This window comes from Chinchilla lanigera, unplaced genomic scaffold (genome assembly GCF_000276665.1).
Source record: "Chinchilla lanigera isolate Chin_1 unplaced genomic scaffold, ChiLan1.0 scaffold00074, whole genome shotgun sequence".
NCBI classification, from domain to species: domain Eukaryota; kingdom Metazoa; phylum Chordata; class Mammalia; order Rodentia; family Chinchillidae; genus Chinchilla; species Chinchilla lanigera.
The window spans coordinates 6,083,937-6,098,707 of NW_004955475.1; the positions used below are offsets into that span (position 1 = coordinate 6,083,937).

Sequence of the window (14,771 nt, forward strand, 5' to 3'; positions counted from 1 at the left end):
AGAGAGAGAGAGAGAGAGAGAGAGAGAGAGAGAGAGAGAGAGAGAGAGAGAATAGGGAACCAAGCCTGAATGGCAAATAAAAAGTAATTAAATTGGTAAACCAACAAATCTGCTCATATCAGTAACCAGAGAATATTTTTGCAAAGTTTTATTGGTGTATTTTACATGTTATAAAACTCACCCATTTCAAGTGTACCTGTCAATTTTTATTAACTTTACTGAATGGTGAAATATTATTACTTCTATCTAGGTATATCCCCTAAAAAATCTCCTGCATTCATAAAGGGGCCTTCTGGTAGGTGAGTGAATTATGCATATATAATACTGGAACACAAGTGTGATACTGGATCATGGGTGCATGATTCTGGATTAGTTCACTAATGGGTTTATATCTGGCTATGATTGGGAGGTGAAGCCTGGTGGGAAGAGATGAATCACCGTGAATGTGAATATATATATATATATATATATATATATATTCCTATTCCTTTGGGTGCTGTTGCTTCCTGCTTGCCTTGCCATGAGCTGTTTCCCCACTGCCATGTCAACCTGTGTGGGAGCCAGCTGACTGGACTGAAATCTGAAATCTCTACAAAAGTGTGATCTAAAATAACCCTTTTCCCCTTTAACTCATGGATGTCAAGTCCTTTGTCCCTGCAGTGAGAAAGTAAGATTCGCAGCCATCATCATAACTCAATTTTAGAACATTTTCTCCTCTGAATAAGATCTCTTATATCTATTAATACTTAATCCTTCTTCTCATACCCAATCCCAAGCAATCGTTAATTTAATTTCTGTCTCTATTAGCTTACCTTTTTGGACATTCACATAAACAGAATCACATAATTTGGTGGTATGTTGCATTTGGCTTCTTTTACTTAGTGTGCCTTAAGGTTCAGCTACAGTATACTATGTGTCAGTAGTTCAATTCTTTTAGTTCCTTAATAATAGTCAATTATACATTTGTATTACAATGTACTTATCCCTTCAGCAGTTGACGGACATTTGGATGTTTCCACTTCTTGGATATCCTAAGTGATATTTGTGCGAATATTTGTGTATAGATTTTTGACATACATATGTTTTTAGTTATCTTGAGTGTATACTTAGGAGTGGTATTAATGGGTAGTATGTTAGTTTTAGCTTTATCCTTTAGAGGAACTGCCAAACTGTTTTCAAAACTGGCTGTAACATTTAATAATTTCTTCAGCTGTATATAAGGACTCTCATTTCCTTACCTTCTTATCAACATGTATTTTTGTTGGGATCAGAGAATATTAAAAATGGAAACAAACCTGATCCCCCTAGTTCTTAAATAAAATTATAGAAAAGCTTAGAATTTAGAATTATATGATAATCCTTTAGTGGTCCCTTGAATCCAACGAAATTGTAAACACAAATGCAGACCCTGAAAGGGTATAGCAAAACTCTTAAGAATTTTTCAGGTGGTCTAGCTAGAATATGCCTGTACTTTTTTGTTTGTTTTGTTTTGTTTTTTTCTGGTACTGGGAATCGAACTCATGACCTTGTGCTTGCCAGGCAGGTGCTGTGCCACTGAGCTAAATCCCCAGCCCTATGCTGGTATTTTTAAATAGCATAATTAAAACTGAAAATAAACACAGATACACACAAACTCCTAGCGATTTTGCAGAAATGAGAAGATGTGTTCCCAGTCCTTTTAAAGTTACAGAGCCTTATTTGAGAAATACTAGTTTAGAATACAAGAGCTTCTAGTAGATATGTAGTATATATAGACAATAATCCAAATGTCATAAGCAATTAAAAAATAGAATAGGTTAGACTATAACCCCCAATCATCTGGGTATCAAGTCAATGAATGGAACCAGTCCTAGTTCTACATCCAGTGATCAGAAACACAATTCCGTGCTGTACTCACTAAGCAAGGACACAGAAGCCAAATGAATCACCTGGATTTTCTCAAGGCAGAGGCAAAAACAAGGCATTTAAATGTATTTCTATTTATTAGCTAACATGAAATATTTGCACAGTACAACCATGCCCATATCCACACATGTGTATTGCTCAAAATTAACAAAATCTCTATAAATAACTCATTGATAAGGAAAACATAATTAAATGTAACTACATTTAATATGAAACTCCAGACTCTGATAATGGAGGTAGAAGGGACGAGAGGGCTGATCATCACAGTGTAAAAAGGTTGTGTGTTGATAAGTGTGGCGCTGTAGTATTTGACACTCTTAAGTAGCACGGACTTGAGGAATCTGGGGAAGAATTTTGCTCTTCCAGACTATGCAAAATTCATGCCAAAGTGTACGGAGGAGAAAATGATAAAGGAAAAGTAGAAAAAAAATTATCCTCAACAACCCACCATCCCAAAGAAAAATAACTTTCTTTAGCTAATTTAATTATGGACAACTTATCTATTGTCTAGTCTCAAGGTGTTTGAAAATGTTTCTATCAATTGCATTCTGTGCTTTCACTAATCAATAACTGGCTAGAAGAAAAGATATATAAAAACATAGTTCTCAAAGGTGGTCCCACTCTAAAGGCAATGAGAAGGAAACCTTTAAAAAAGTTTCCCAGAGCAAACACTCAAATATGACATTGGCTGTGGACAAATAGTAATTATAAAGGGAAGCAGCATTCTTTATTCCACCTTCATCCCAAATACCTTAAAAAGCAAAACGAAACAAAACTTCATTGCCCTATTCCATTTGCCAACTCTAATCATTGAAATTCAGAAAACTGAAATCAAGGTAATGCTGGGTATAGTCATACCATGTTATGAGCAGCCACACTGAAATTGTAGTGACAGTGTCATTTTATAATATTAGTGTGTTATTATCACTATAGTTTTCACAAATGTGCAATGTTATATTTGGATTTGAATCACTTCCAGGCCTGCAGTGAACCCCTGGGGTCTGCTCAAGGTGAATCAGCCTGTTGGGTACTAGTTCTTCCTCTGGACCAGAAGATGTAGATATGGCTAAATAAAGCCAGTGAAATAAAAATAAACTGTCCCAGAAAACAAAATAAAAAGAACCAAGAACCTAAAGACCAAGGCCTAAACCTTGGCTCTCATGTATTTTCTAATGCCTGCATGAGGTCTGGCTGCTGGGTGAAGGTTTGCAATTCAATTCCTTCTAATCTGCCACCAACTACAATGTTTTTTCTTTCTTTTTTTTCTTTTTTTTACAATCCACTAATCAAGGGCCTTTATTTCCCTAATTAGTGGGTTGTTCCAAGGGCTTTTAATCAGAATTTATTTCACAGCTGAGCTGTTCTCAGAGATGTGTTTAATGAAAGGCTAAAAGTAGTTCTATTGCTGTAGAGAACACTCTTTGTCAGAGCTAGGTGATAGTTAACCATTCTGCTTAAGATATTTAATTGGCCACCAAGTACTTGTAGAATAGGAACCAGCTCTGTAAGCTTCATAAAAGTTTCAGACAATAAAGAATAATAATGTTGTCTTGGTTACTTTTCTCTCTTTGCTGAGACAAAATACCTGACACCCAGAATTAAGGGAGGAAAGGTTTATTTAGCTTACAGTTTGTGGAGATTTCAGTCCATACTTGGCTGGCTCCAAGGCAGAGTGGCACATGGCAGAGGGCAACAGTTCATGGTGGTGGAACATAGCAAAAGCAACAAGAGCACAAGGGCAGGAGGAGTGGAAAGCAGCCTCTTTCACTCCTTTACACTGTATGCAAACTACTCGCCCCAGAGAGGTGTGACACTCACACCCATAATCCCAACATTGGATCATGAATCAATCATAATCTCTAGAAACCTGCCCCATGACTGCATGAGGCTTTGAGGGAATATCCAGACACAAACCATAATTATCTCCAAGGAACTTGTCTCTCTCTGGTCATGAAATGTATAGGTGACAGCTAAAGGTAAAACATCACTTCAAAATAATGAAGTGGGAGGGGTTGGTAGGTTAGCTGGTATGTAGTGATACATTAATAGAAAAAGGAAGAGCGCCCTCTTTCCTCTGCTCACTCAATTAACACTAAATTCATATGAACATATCTTTGGGGAGTTACTAGGAGGTAGTTTTGGGAACCTATTCCCCAGAAGGAAGGCTACCTTGGCTCAGAAATGTTCTGTAATGTTCTAAGAAGGAAAACACCAATTCTGCCCCCTACTGGAGGAAAGCTGCATGCTCTGCCCTATGCTGAAACTCAAGATCATTGCACCTCAAAATACACAGGATCCTCCAGATGACCCAGGAGTGCTGTGCATTGGGGGAATCTGGAAGAAGGCAGAGAAACTCTTATAGGCCCTAAGGAATGAGAACTGGAGACAAACAGAAAGAGATCCCCCATTCTACCCTAGCTAGACCAACATGCCAATAAAATCTTGTGTCATTTTTCAATGAAGCACACTACTACTGCTTTGGCACCATTTAATTGTCTATGAAACCAGTTGATTTTCCTGATGGTAGAGATAGCCTACATTAATCCATCTCATAAAGCTCTCGTATATCTTTAAAGATCATTTAGGCAGTGTCTAGTGAAGAAACATAACGTCAGAGGGCCCTTAAATATCCCTATCTTTCCTTCTGCCATTGCCAAGGGCAGTTTCTACTCTACTTGCTTTTCCCTGGCCTCTATTCTCAATCATGGTATCTACAATTGACATTGGGAGTGGAAGGTCACAGCAGGCTGTCTTTCTCCAATGTGAATTATCCTGGTTAAGTCATTATTGTTTGGGTCTCAGTTTCTTCATCTTTATGCACAGTATATGAATGAACATTTTAGGGCCAGGGATATAGCTCAGTGGCATAAGTGCCTGCCTGGCAAGTGCAAGGTCCTGAGTTTGAGTTCTGGTACCAAAAAAAATATATATATAATATTTTAAAACTGTAAAGCACTGAAGTGTTGTTATTGACAGTTTTGATTAAATACCTACAATCTACTTGTAGGCAAGAGAATTGCCTCCTTTAGCCTTTAAATAAAATTAAGCCACAAATCACCCCAACCAAATTCAGAGACTCTTAAACTGCACAAAGGATAAATGCAGTGAGAGTGGGAGCAAAAGGGATGAATGTTCCAGCTGGCTCCACTCTTAGTCGCCTCTTCCACACCTCAGGGGCAGAGAGACAAGATAGATTGTAGACTCTTTTCCACCCCTGTACCTTGTAACCATTCTGACTTTTTGAACTTTGGTGGGACTGTGCCAAATAGAAAGCTGTAGCTTCTCACTGAGTTCAGACCTGGCCAAAAATTACCCAGGTAGATGGTAGGGGGCAGGGAAAACTAGCAGGAAATAGGGAGGTCAGGCTTGCTACGGTAGACAAAGAACCTCCTTCACTCACATGCAGACATGAGGGCCTTATTTGTTGCTTTACCCTTTTTCTTTCCAAGCACGGTGGTTCTGAAACATATATCCCAAGAAAACCAACATCCTCCCATCCAAAATATTGTCTTCCAGAAAACAAAGATTTTAAGATATCAAAGAGGTTCCGAAAGCACACCAGCTTTGCTATTTAACTTTTTGTTTTGGAGTAACTTAAGTGCAGCCCCTTTCTACCTCTGGGGCTTAGCTTCTTCTTCAGAAAACTGCAGATGGCAATTCCTGCCTTCCCTACCTCAGACACTGTGTAAAGATCCAGTGAGATGATTAATGTAAAGCATATTGCAAAATGTAAAGTGCAGAACCCATCTAAGTAGTGGATTCCAACATCCTTAACTCAGGATAATGATGCCATATTTTCAGTCTTAGTTTTTACAAATTAAGGCATATCAATCATTCCAAACTGTATAAACTGCTCCCCAAAAAAGTAGTCAGTTGATCCACTAAGTTAAACCTGTCTTCCTTCCAAACCCGAGCTATTCTGAGGGTGTGGGTAACAGCCCAAGTGTCTCATCACAGACAAGAGACTTAAAAAACAATACCTGATGTTCACACTTGAGGCCTGAGGGTCTCATCTGTCCTATTCCACTGGAAGGCCATAAAAAGAATTCCATTTTATGCTAAGAAGCATATAAAACTGGTGGTGAAGGCTCAGAAAAAATAAGTTGACTTTTCACCAAACCAGGAAAGCACCAAATTGTCCCTGATCTTCCCTAGAAACAGGTACGAGTGAGAACATTTGCTCTTCAGTAGCCCCTCCAAGATCTCAGGAACTCACTTCATCTCAAAGTCCAGAGTAGAAAAGAGACAAAAAGAGAAAAGAAATAAAAATGAAAAGGACTTTAGGAAAACCCATTTTAAAAGGAAAAGCCACTGCTTTGAATCCCCACTAGAGAAGGCTATAGACCTATTTGTGAGGAAGGAGGAAGGCCCTAAAAAATGGGCAAGCTATAGAGTTTCATAGGATACGAGTTGGGGAATCATGGTGCCAGCCTTCTCCAAAGAGCTGTCTCTGTGTGTGTGTGTGTGTGTGTGTGTGTGTGTGTGTGTGTGTGTTTGTATGTTGGGGTATTGGGAAGGGAGACTGTTGAGGAGCTAAAAGAAAATGGTTTCATTTTGTCCCTAAAGGGCTATGTGGATGCCATTAAAGTTCTGAGAGCCTCCTTTCTTAAAGCTCACAAGACCAACACATAAGCAGGAAAACTCTAATTCTATTTATGTCATTCCCTCTGTGCTTTTCTACAATCAAGTCAAATTAGGAATATTTCCAGTAGTTCCAGGCTGGGGAATTTGGATCTCCAGGCTGAAACATGGAAGAAAACAATCTTGCAGGTTAGTCCTGGGGAAATGGTGAGGAATCAATGCTTTATAAGATGGGATAGAATATACCCCATTGCAGAGTACTGGCTCTTGTGGACACCATATCCCAGGTCTTGTTGCTGGTCTGGCATAGTAATAAGGCCAGTCTAGGAAGAATGACTAGCTAAGGCTGTCAGGAGCAAGAGAGACCTATGCAGAGAGCAAAGCCAAGTTAGAAAGGTGGGGGCCAATCTCAGTATTTACTTCCTCTCCCTAGTCCCCTCCCAATCATGAGTTAGATCAGTGGTATAGTATCCAAGAGCAGAAATACATCACTTACATGGGGAGATGAAAAATTGACCATGTTCTAAACTAATGGAATAATTCTTCATGAAATTGGGTTTAGTTCTGTGCCCTACATACCTTAGAAGAACCTAAAGTGGTACTTTCCAGAGGGATAAAATGCTGCCTTCACACTTCTGTAGCATTATAACAAGGTTGAGAAAGGAAATGAAGTCTGTGTGGCCCATAGAACACAGCCAGGCCCCAGCGAGACAGAAAGCATTTTCTTTATATTGAGCTCAAATCTACTAGTATAGCTGTACTACCCATTGACCAATGGTGAACCCTCTGCCTCTGTCAATGTGTAATGGAGGACTATATAAATTCTTAGTGTAGAAACAAGTTGTGAATTCCAATCCAAAAATTCTAAATGATCCAAATTTGGAACTTTGTGAGCACCACGATTTCCACATGTTGATCTCACATGACTGATTGAAGTCAAAATGCAAGTACACTAAAAACACTGCATAAAATCACTTGCTTGCCATTTATATACGAAATATAAATGAGTTTTGGTTTAAACTTTGGTCCCAACCTAAAGATACCTCATTATGTATATACAATTCATCCAAAATACCAAAAAAATCTGAAATACTTCTGGTATCAATAATTTCAGATAAGAGATATTCAAAGTATATTATAAAAATATACTTAAGTATGGATTGAAGGTTTTACAGGGAGCACTGGAATAGATTACCTTGAAACCTTGAAGGTACAGAGGATGACTAGTTTAGTATCAGTCATGGCTTTTAAATGTATAATGTTCATATCTTTTTAGGTAGGATATAAGGAAAAGTTATGGGACAGTTGGAAATAGCTTAGCTGATGAAATATGGAAATGAGCATTGTGAAAAGTAGTTGGTTACTTAAAAATTTAAAATCTGCCCATTTACCTGTCTCATAGCTCAGGCTTTCAGAAAATGACCTTATCTACAGATTATTTGCATGTGGAGTTGGATGAGTTCTAGAATGGAGGCTTAAAACTTTGGCTCTAGCCTAGTTCTGCAACTGAATCACCCTGTGATTTGAAGTAAATCAGTTGCCATCTCCATGCAGTGAGGCTAACGCATCTTGACCTGCTTACAAAAACACAGTGTTATGAAGATCAGATAAATATGGGATATGTAAATTGTGACTGAAGGCAGTCTAAACCTAATCCAGAAGTGTGAGGTTTGACTGGCTTAAAAGATTAATATCACTACAATTACTCCCCCACCCACCACTGTTCCTCACATACTGCTGTTCCTTCACTCCAGCCCTATTAAACTACACACAGAAATTCCTCAGGGGCAGCCATTACTTTCTGGACTTTCTGTCCCACCTTTTGAGCTTACCTCAGTAGAGTTAAAGGCTGGGAACTTGAAAGGGAACATTGAGCTCCAGCCTATCTCCAGAGCTTTCAGTTGTGTTCCCCACCAAGGTCTCAGCTACAGTATAGGAGGCAGAGTTGGAAAACTCTTGCAGGTCCAGCTCTGTGCATTCAATAGGGGTGTGTACCCAGTGGGTGTGGCTCTCTGAGGCACAGGAAGCCATGGTAAAGGATTCCTGTGTGGGGAAGACATGAGTTGAGCTGCAGTCGTCATCCAGAATGGGGTTAAGTGGCTTGTTCTCAAAGATGCTCTCACTCAGTGGGTGCTCAGGACTGGTCTCCTGGCCAGGTGGCATGGGGAAGGCAGATTCTTCTGTTGCCTCATCAGCCTCAAATTGCAGCGAACTTCCTGTAACTCAAAGTAGAAAGCCACTGGGTCATCTAAAGCCAACATCTCTTCTGAAGGTCTTATTATGAAAAATGATTTTATGTTTCTTGGGGACCTGGTCCTGGGCTCAAATAAGGAAGGGTCTTGGAGCTAGAACACCTAGGACCAGGTTGAGGTGACATGTGAGTAACCTACCTAAGCTGGAGTATCAGACTGACGTTACCTTTTGCTGCATTAAGGAAGTTTTGGAATGTTGAATATTTCCAAATGGCAACAAAGAGCTAGAACTGACTAATAGATTCCCTTTTCAGTAGGGGATGCACTCTCTGGTTTGCCACAGTCCATATGGTTTTTTCTTACACTTTATAGCCATTCTAATCCACCCAGTGTCTTCACTTACACAGCCTTAGTATGTGTGTAAGTCAGTCACTCTTGATAAAGATCCTTCCCAAATTAGAAAAATCTAGCCCTTCTTACCCTTATGGAGATTGTAAGGAAGCTGTCTTCCCTCATATGCCTAGAAGGTAACACATCCTTGTCTTGAGGAAAAAAAAGGGGAACAGAAGACTGCTACTCATCTCTTCTCTCTTAGAGAAGAGCAGGAAGATAGTCAATTCTCAGATTGCCCCTCATAATCATCTTGATAAACTCTGGGGCCCAAATCTTCATTGCATATGTTTCATGCCCATGCTCAGGAACTGGAAAACAGCTCTTATTTGAGATATGAGTTTCAGGCATTGAAATAGCTACAATGTCCCAGGAGCTACCAAAAAGTAGAGGAGATTGAAGTAGAGTTTGAGAAAAGTCATAAAGAGACAAAGGGAAGTTATTTACTCTTTCAGTTTCTCACACCAGAGAGACAATGTGATGCTTACACAACAGTCTGATTTATTTCATTTAAGAATATGGTTTCATCATACCACAGCGAAATAGGTGCACCTGTGTTTACAGCAGCACAATTTGTTATAGCTAAATCTTGCAAATAACCCAGATGCCCATCCACTGAGGAATGGATTAAAAAGTTGTAGTATTTTTATACAGTGGAGTATTACTCAGGTATTAAAAAAAGATAAATTAGAGGCTTTTGTAGGTAAATGGATGCAACTAGAGACCATACTCATAAGTGAAATAAATCAGACTCCCATGTATAAACATCACATTGTCTCCTTGTTGTAGGAACTTGAAAGACTAGGTAAAACTCAAAACGTTTTACATCTATTTACAATAGATGATAGGAAAGGGAAAGAAACTGCTCAAAGGAAGGAATGGCTGGGATGAGGGAAAGAAGAAAAAAGAAAGAAGGAAGGCAAAACATAAATATATATATGAATATCTGCGATGACTGTGTTGCTGTTGTCCAATAGTGTATTGAAATGAACAGTTAATGCTCACAATTTTTTATGTTCTGATCGACTTTGCATGCTTGTGTCTGGTTGTCTGAGCAAATGATCTGAAGGTAACAATATGCAATGGAATTACAGTGGTGAACTCCTACCATCTTGTCTAGTGAAACTCTGTATTATCTCTAATGTTTTATTGAAGAATTATTTTCTTATTCTCTTTAATGGTTTGAGCAATCTTTCTTTCTTACATCTGATAATCTGAGCAATGTAGCTGAGGATAGTGATATGTAATGTAACAACCACTGTCGATTTGTATTAATTTGTTTTGAGACCCTGTATCACTTTGAATGTTCTTGCTTTGATTTGGTTTTTATGTTCATGATACTGGTATGCTGCTACTCTTCTATTTTTTTGTTTGTTTGTGTCTCATGTACTACTCTCTTTAAAATAAAAAAAAGAATATGGTATCAAGTTGCATCCACTTACTTAGAAATGCCTCAAATTTATCTATCTATCTATCTATCTATCTATCTATCTATCTATCTATCTATCTGTGTATCTATTCATCTTCTTTATCCATATCTCAGTTGATGGGCATTTGGGTTGTTTCCAAGATTTAGCTATTACAACTGTGATGCTATAAACATGGGTGCACATAAATCACACTCACGTGTGTAAACATCACATTGTCTCCTTAGTATGAGGAACTGAAAGAGTAAATAAGGACCAAAATGTACAACAGATATTGTCAAATGGGATGAAATTTTTCAAAAGGAAAGAAGAATTTGGGTGGGGTAAGGGGAAAAGGAAGAAAGGGAAAGTTTCCCTAGACCTCATCCTCTTTTATTAAAATAATATTTCATATATAGCTAAGTGTTCCATCCTTCTCACATGCTCCAGCACTTATATTTATTAGTATAGATATGCAGAATTGAAAAAAAACTTTGAGAAATCCCAACTCATCCAATCTTATCTCTTATTTTAAAGACTAGGGAGAAAGAAGCTCATAAAAGCAAGATAACTTCTCCAAGGTTACATAATCAGTTAGAGATAAATTTAGAACTGGGTCTTCAGATTTCTTTCGCATGGAGTTTCTCATCATGGTCCTATGTGATGTCCTGTAATCTAAAGAAATGTCTGCAAAACTCCCAAAGTCACCCTCGCTCATTTTTCAAGTCCCATGCTTTCTATTGCCATCACAGTTAATTCCACAGGCCAAGCCTGGAGAAGACCACCCTTGGGTTTTTCCAATATGTTAAGTAAGGCCATTTAACTCTCAGCTCCCAAAAGTTCTTCTCTTCTGCCAATAAGAGCTTTACTTCTGATTCATGAGAAAAGTGAAACAGCCACCCTTACCATGCTGGCAATGTCTGTTGAAGAACTGCTTGCAGTAGAGGAAGAAGAGTCCCACAAAGATCAGGGTAAACACCACCAGCAAACTGCTCACCAGTGCAACAAGTGTGGCCTCCCGTGGAGGCACTGTGGGTACATCTGCCTTCACTAAGCTCAACTGAAAAGCACCTGTGGGACAAAAAGTGGGGAAGGTTAGATAGTGTTTGCAGTCAACAAGCACACTGAAATTGGCCTGAAATTGACTTCCTTAGGCCATCACCCTCTCCCTCAGGCTTGACCCAGTTATGGCTGTCATGCTGATTTTACTTCTTTGTAGAGCAAGGAAAACTAATAAAGAACAAAGCAGAAGAACTCAGACCCAATGCAGGTATGGTATAAATTAGTATAATCAAAGATTCATGTATCCCACAGTTATGCCACATCTAGTGATATAAAAAATTAAAAATTTCATCAATAAGCACAGGATAAATAAATTCTACTATAACCAACAGGTATAATGCAATATAGCACTTAAAGTAAATAGCATATCATTAATAGAAAAATCTACAGGAGGAAAAATGCATATCCAAGTTCACAGCAGCACAATTCACAATAGCTAAATTTTGGAAGTGGCCTATATGTCCATCAGCAGATGAATGGATAAAGAAACTGTAGTATAGCTCATAGAACATATTTAAGTAAATGCAAAGGAAATGAAATTATCCCATATATGTTATTTGACCATAATGCAATGAAAGTGGAAATCAGTGGCAAAAGAAACCACAAGAACTTCATAAACACATGGAAATTAAATAGCACCCTCCTGAACAACCAGTGGGTCACAGGTGACATTAAAGAAGAAATTAAACAATATCTACAGCTAAACAATAATGTCAATACCACATATTGGCACTTATGGGGCACAATGAAAGCAGTCCTACAAAAGAAATTTATAATGGTGAATGCCCATGTTAGGAAAACAGAGCAAGCTTAATAAACAACTTAATATTAAACATCAAGCTTGTAGAAAAAGAAGAGCAAGTCAAACAGAATGCTCATATGAGGGAGGAAGTGATGAAGATCAGAGCAGAAATTAATGTAGTGGAGGCTAAGAAAACAATACAAAGAATCAATGAATTGAAGAGTTTGTTGTTTGAAAGATTAAATAAAATGGACAAATCCATAGTGAACTTTATCAATAAAAGGAAAGAAAAGACTCAAATCCATAAAAGAATGAAAAGGGTGAAATTGAAACAGATCCTGTAGAAACCGAGAATATCACCTATGCTACTTTGAAAACTTTGTTCTCATAAGATAGAAAATGCAGAAAAAATGGACATATTCCTAGATACCTATGAATTACTAAAGCTGAAACAACAAAACATAAAAATTCAAAATAAATATCAGTCAATGAAATTGAAGATGTAATTAAAACCCTACCAACAAAGAAAAGCTCAGGCTTGATGGATTCACTGCTGAATTCTACCAGAAATTTAGAGAAGAACTAATATGGCTATTTTTCAAATACTTTAATGAAATAGAAAGGGAAGCAATACTCCCAATTTCATTCTTGGAAGCAGACACTACCCTAATACCACAGCAAGAAAGAGACTTCTTTCTTGGGCCACTCTCCCTAACATAGATTCAAAAGTCCTAGTTCAGATACTGGCAAACATAATACAGTAAACCATCAAGAAGATTATACAACACAACAAAGTAGATTGTGTAAATAATAAGATTCACCCAAATTTAAAATAAAAAACATACACAAATCAATAAATGTAATATGCCACATTAACAGAACCAAGAACAAAAACGCTGTGATCATTTTAATAAACAGAGAAGAAAACACTGGACAAAGTCCAACACTCATTCATGATAAAAAACTAAAGAAAATTGGAATAGAAGCTCTTTATTTCAATCTGATAAAAGCTATCTATGACAAATTAACAACCAACACCATACTAAATGAACAAAATCTGAAAACTATCACTCTAAAATCAGTAACAAGACAAGGAAGTCTACTGTCACTACTCTTAATATAATTCTGGAAACATTAGCCAGAGAAATTAAATAAAAGTAATAAGGATAGGAAAGGAAGAAGTTAAATTATTATTTGTATATGACAGGATACTCTATATAGAAGACCTCCAAAACTTTCCACCAAAACGCTTTTAACTACATTCAGTGGCATAGCTGGATGCAAAGTCAACATTCAAAAATCAATAGCTTTCCAGGGGCTGGGGATTTAGCTCAGTGGCACAGCGCCTACCTGGCAAGTGCAAGATCGTGAGTTTGATACCCAGTAACAGAAGAAAAACAAAAAACAAACAAAAAAATTAAAAACAAAACAAAACAAAGCAAAAAACCAAAAATCAATAGCCTTCCTATACATGAATAAGAAACACACTGAGAAAGAAATTGGGGAAACAACAACTTTTGCAATAACATCCAAAAACAAGAAGCACCTAGGAATCAGTCTGACCAAAAAGTAAAAGATGAAACTGCTGTATTTTGAAAAAGGAGACTGAAGAGGATGTCACAAAATGGAAGATATCCCTTATTCTTGGGTAGGAAGACCCAATGTAGTGAAAATGACCATACTTTCAAAATTGTTAAACAGATTTAATACATTCCCAATCAAAATACCATTCACATACCTCACAGATCTAGAGAAAAAAATCCTAAAATTCATTTGGAATCAGAAGAGACCTAGAACAGTAAAGGTAATTACGTGCAACACAGGCAAGTCAGGAGGCATCACAGTCTCTGATTTGAAATTACACTACAAAGCTACTGTAAGTAAAAACAGGATGGCACTGGCAAATAAACAGACAAACAAAACAGACCTGAGGATCAATGGAACAGGTTAGAAGATGCAGAAACAACTTGAGACACCTTCTTCTCTGGAAGAAAGCCTCTTTAATAGATGGTGCTGGAAAAACTGGCTTTATACATGCCAAAGATTAAAACTAGACCCATATTTTTCACTGTATATATACACTAAAATAAAATCAAAATTAATGAAAGATCTAAATATTAAAACAAAAACACTAAACACTAAAAACTCTAAATGGAACATAGAGAACTCTTGAAGATATTGATGCAGGCAAAAATTTTATGAACAAAATCCTAATTGCATAGCAACTATCACAAGAAATCAACTGGGATCTCATCCTAACTAAAAGCTTTTGCCCAGCAAGAGACACCAACAACAGAGTGAAGAGACAACAGAGTGTGGGAAAAAATTTTGCCAGCTATTCTTCAGACAAAGAGCTATTATCTAGAATACATAAAGAACTCAAAAAAAAAAAAGAAGTTCAAATTTGAAGATCCAATCCAAAAATGAACATCTGCAATAGATACTGCTCAGATGAAGAAGGAGAAATAAGAGTAGGCAGAGAGTTCATGAACA

At 37.6% G+C, this 14,771-nt stretch overlaps 1 protein-coding gene across 4 annotated transcripts in view; it reads right to left on the minus strand.

Moving 5' to 3' along the window:
- Eda2r (ectodysplasin A2 receptor) overlaps positions 1-14,771 on the minus strand; it is a 63,187-nt gene that overhangs the window by 3,784 nt on the left and 44,632 nt on the right. For 2 of the 4 annotated variants that reach the window (XM_005401579.2, XM_013502892.1), the window contains exons 5-6: positions 11,381-11,545; positions 8,319-8,708 (exon numbers count right to left, since the gene is read on the minus strand). In XM_005401579.2, coding sequence (XP_005401636.1) covers positions 8,329-8,708; positions 11,381-11,545 — 545 coding nt within the window. In that variant the 3' untranslated portion in view covers positions 8,319-8,328. Of the gene's footprint in view, positions 1-3,750; positions 8,709-11,380; positions 11,546-14,771 lie in introns of those variants that run through there. The other 2 variants (XM_013502894.1, XM_013502891.1) reach the window with 2 other exon arrangements.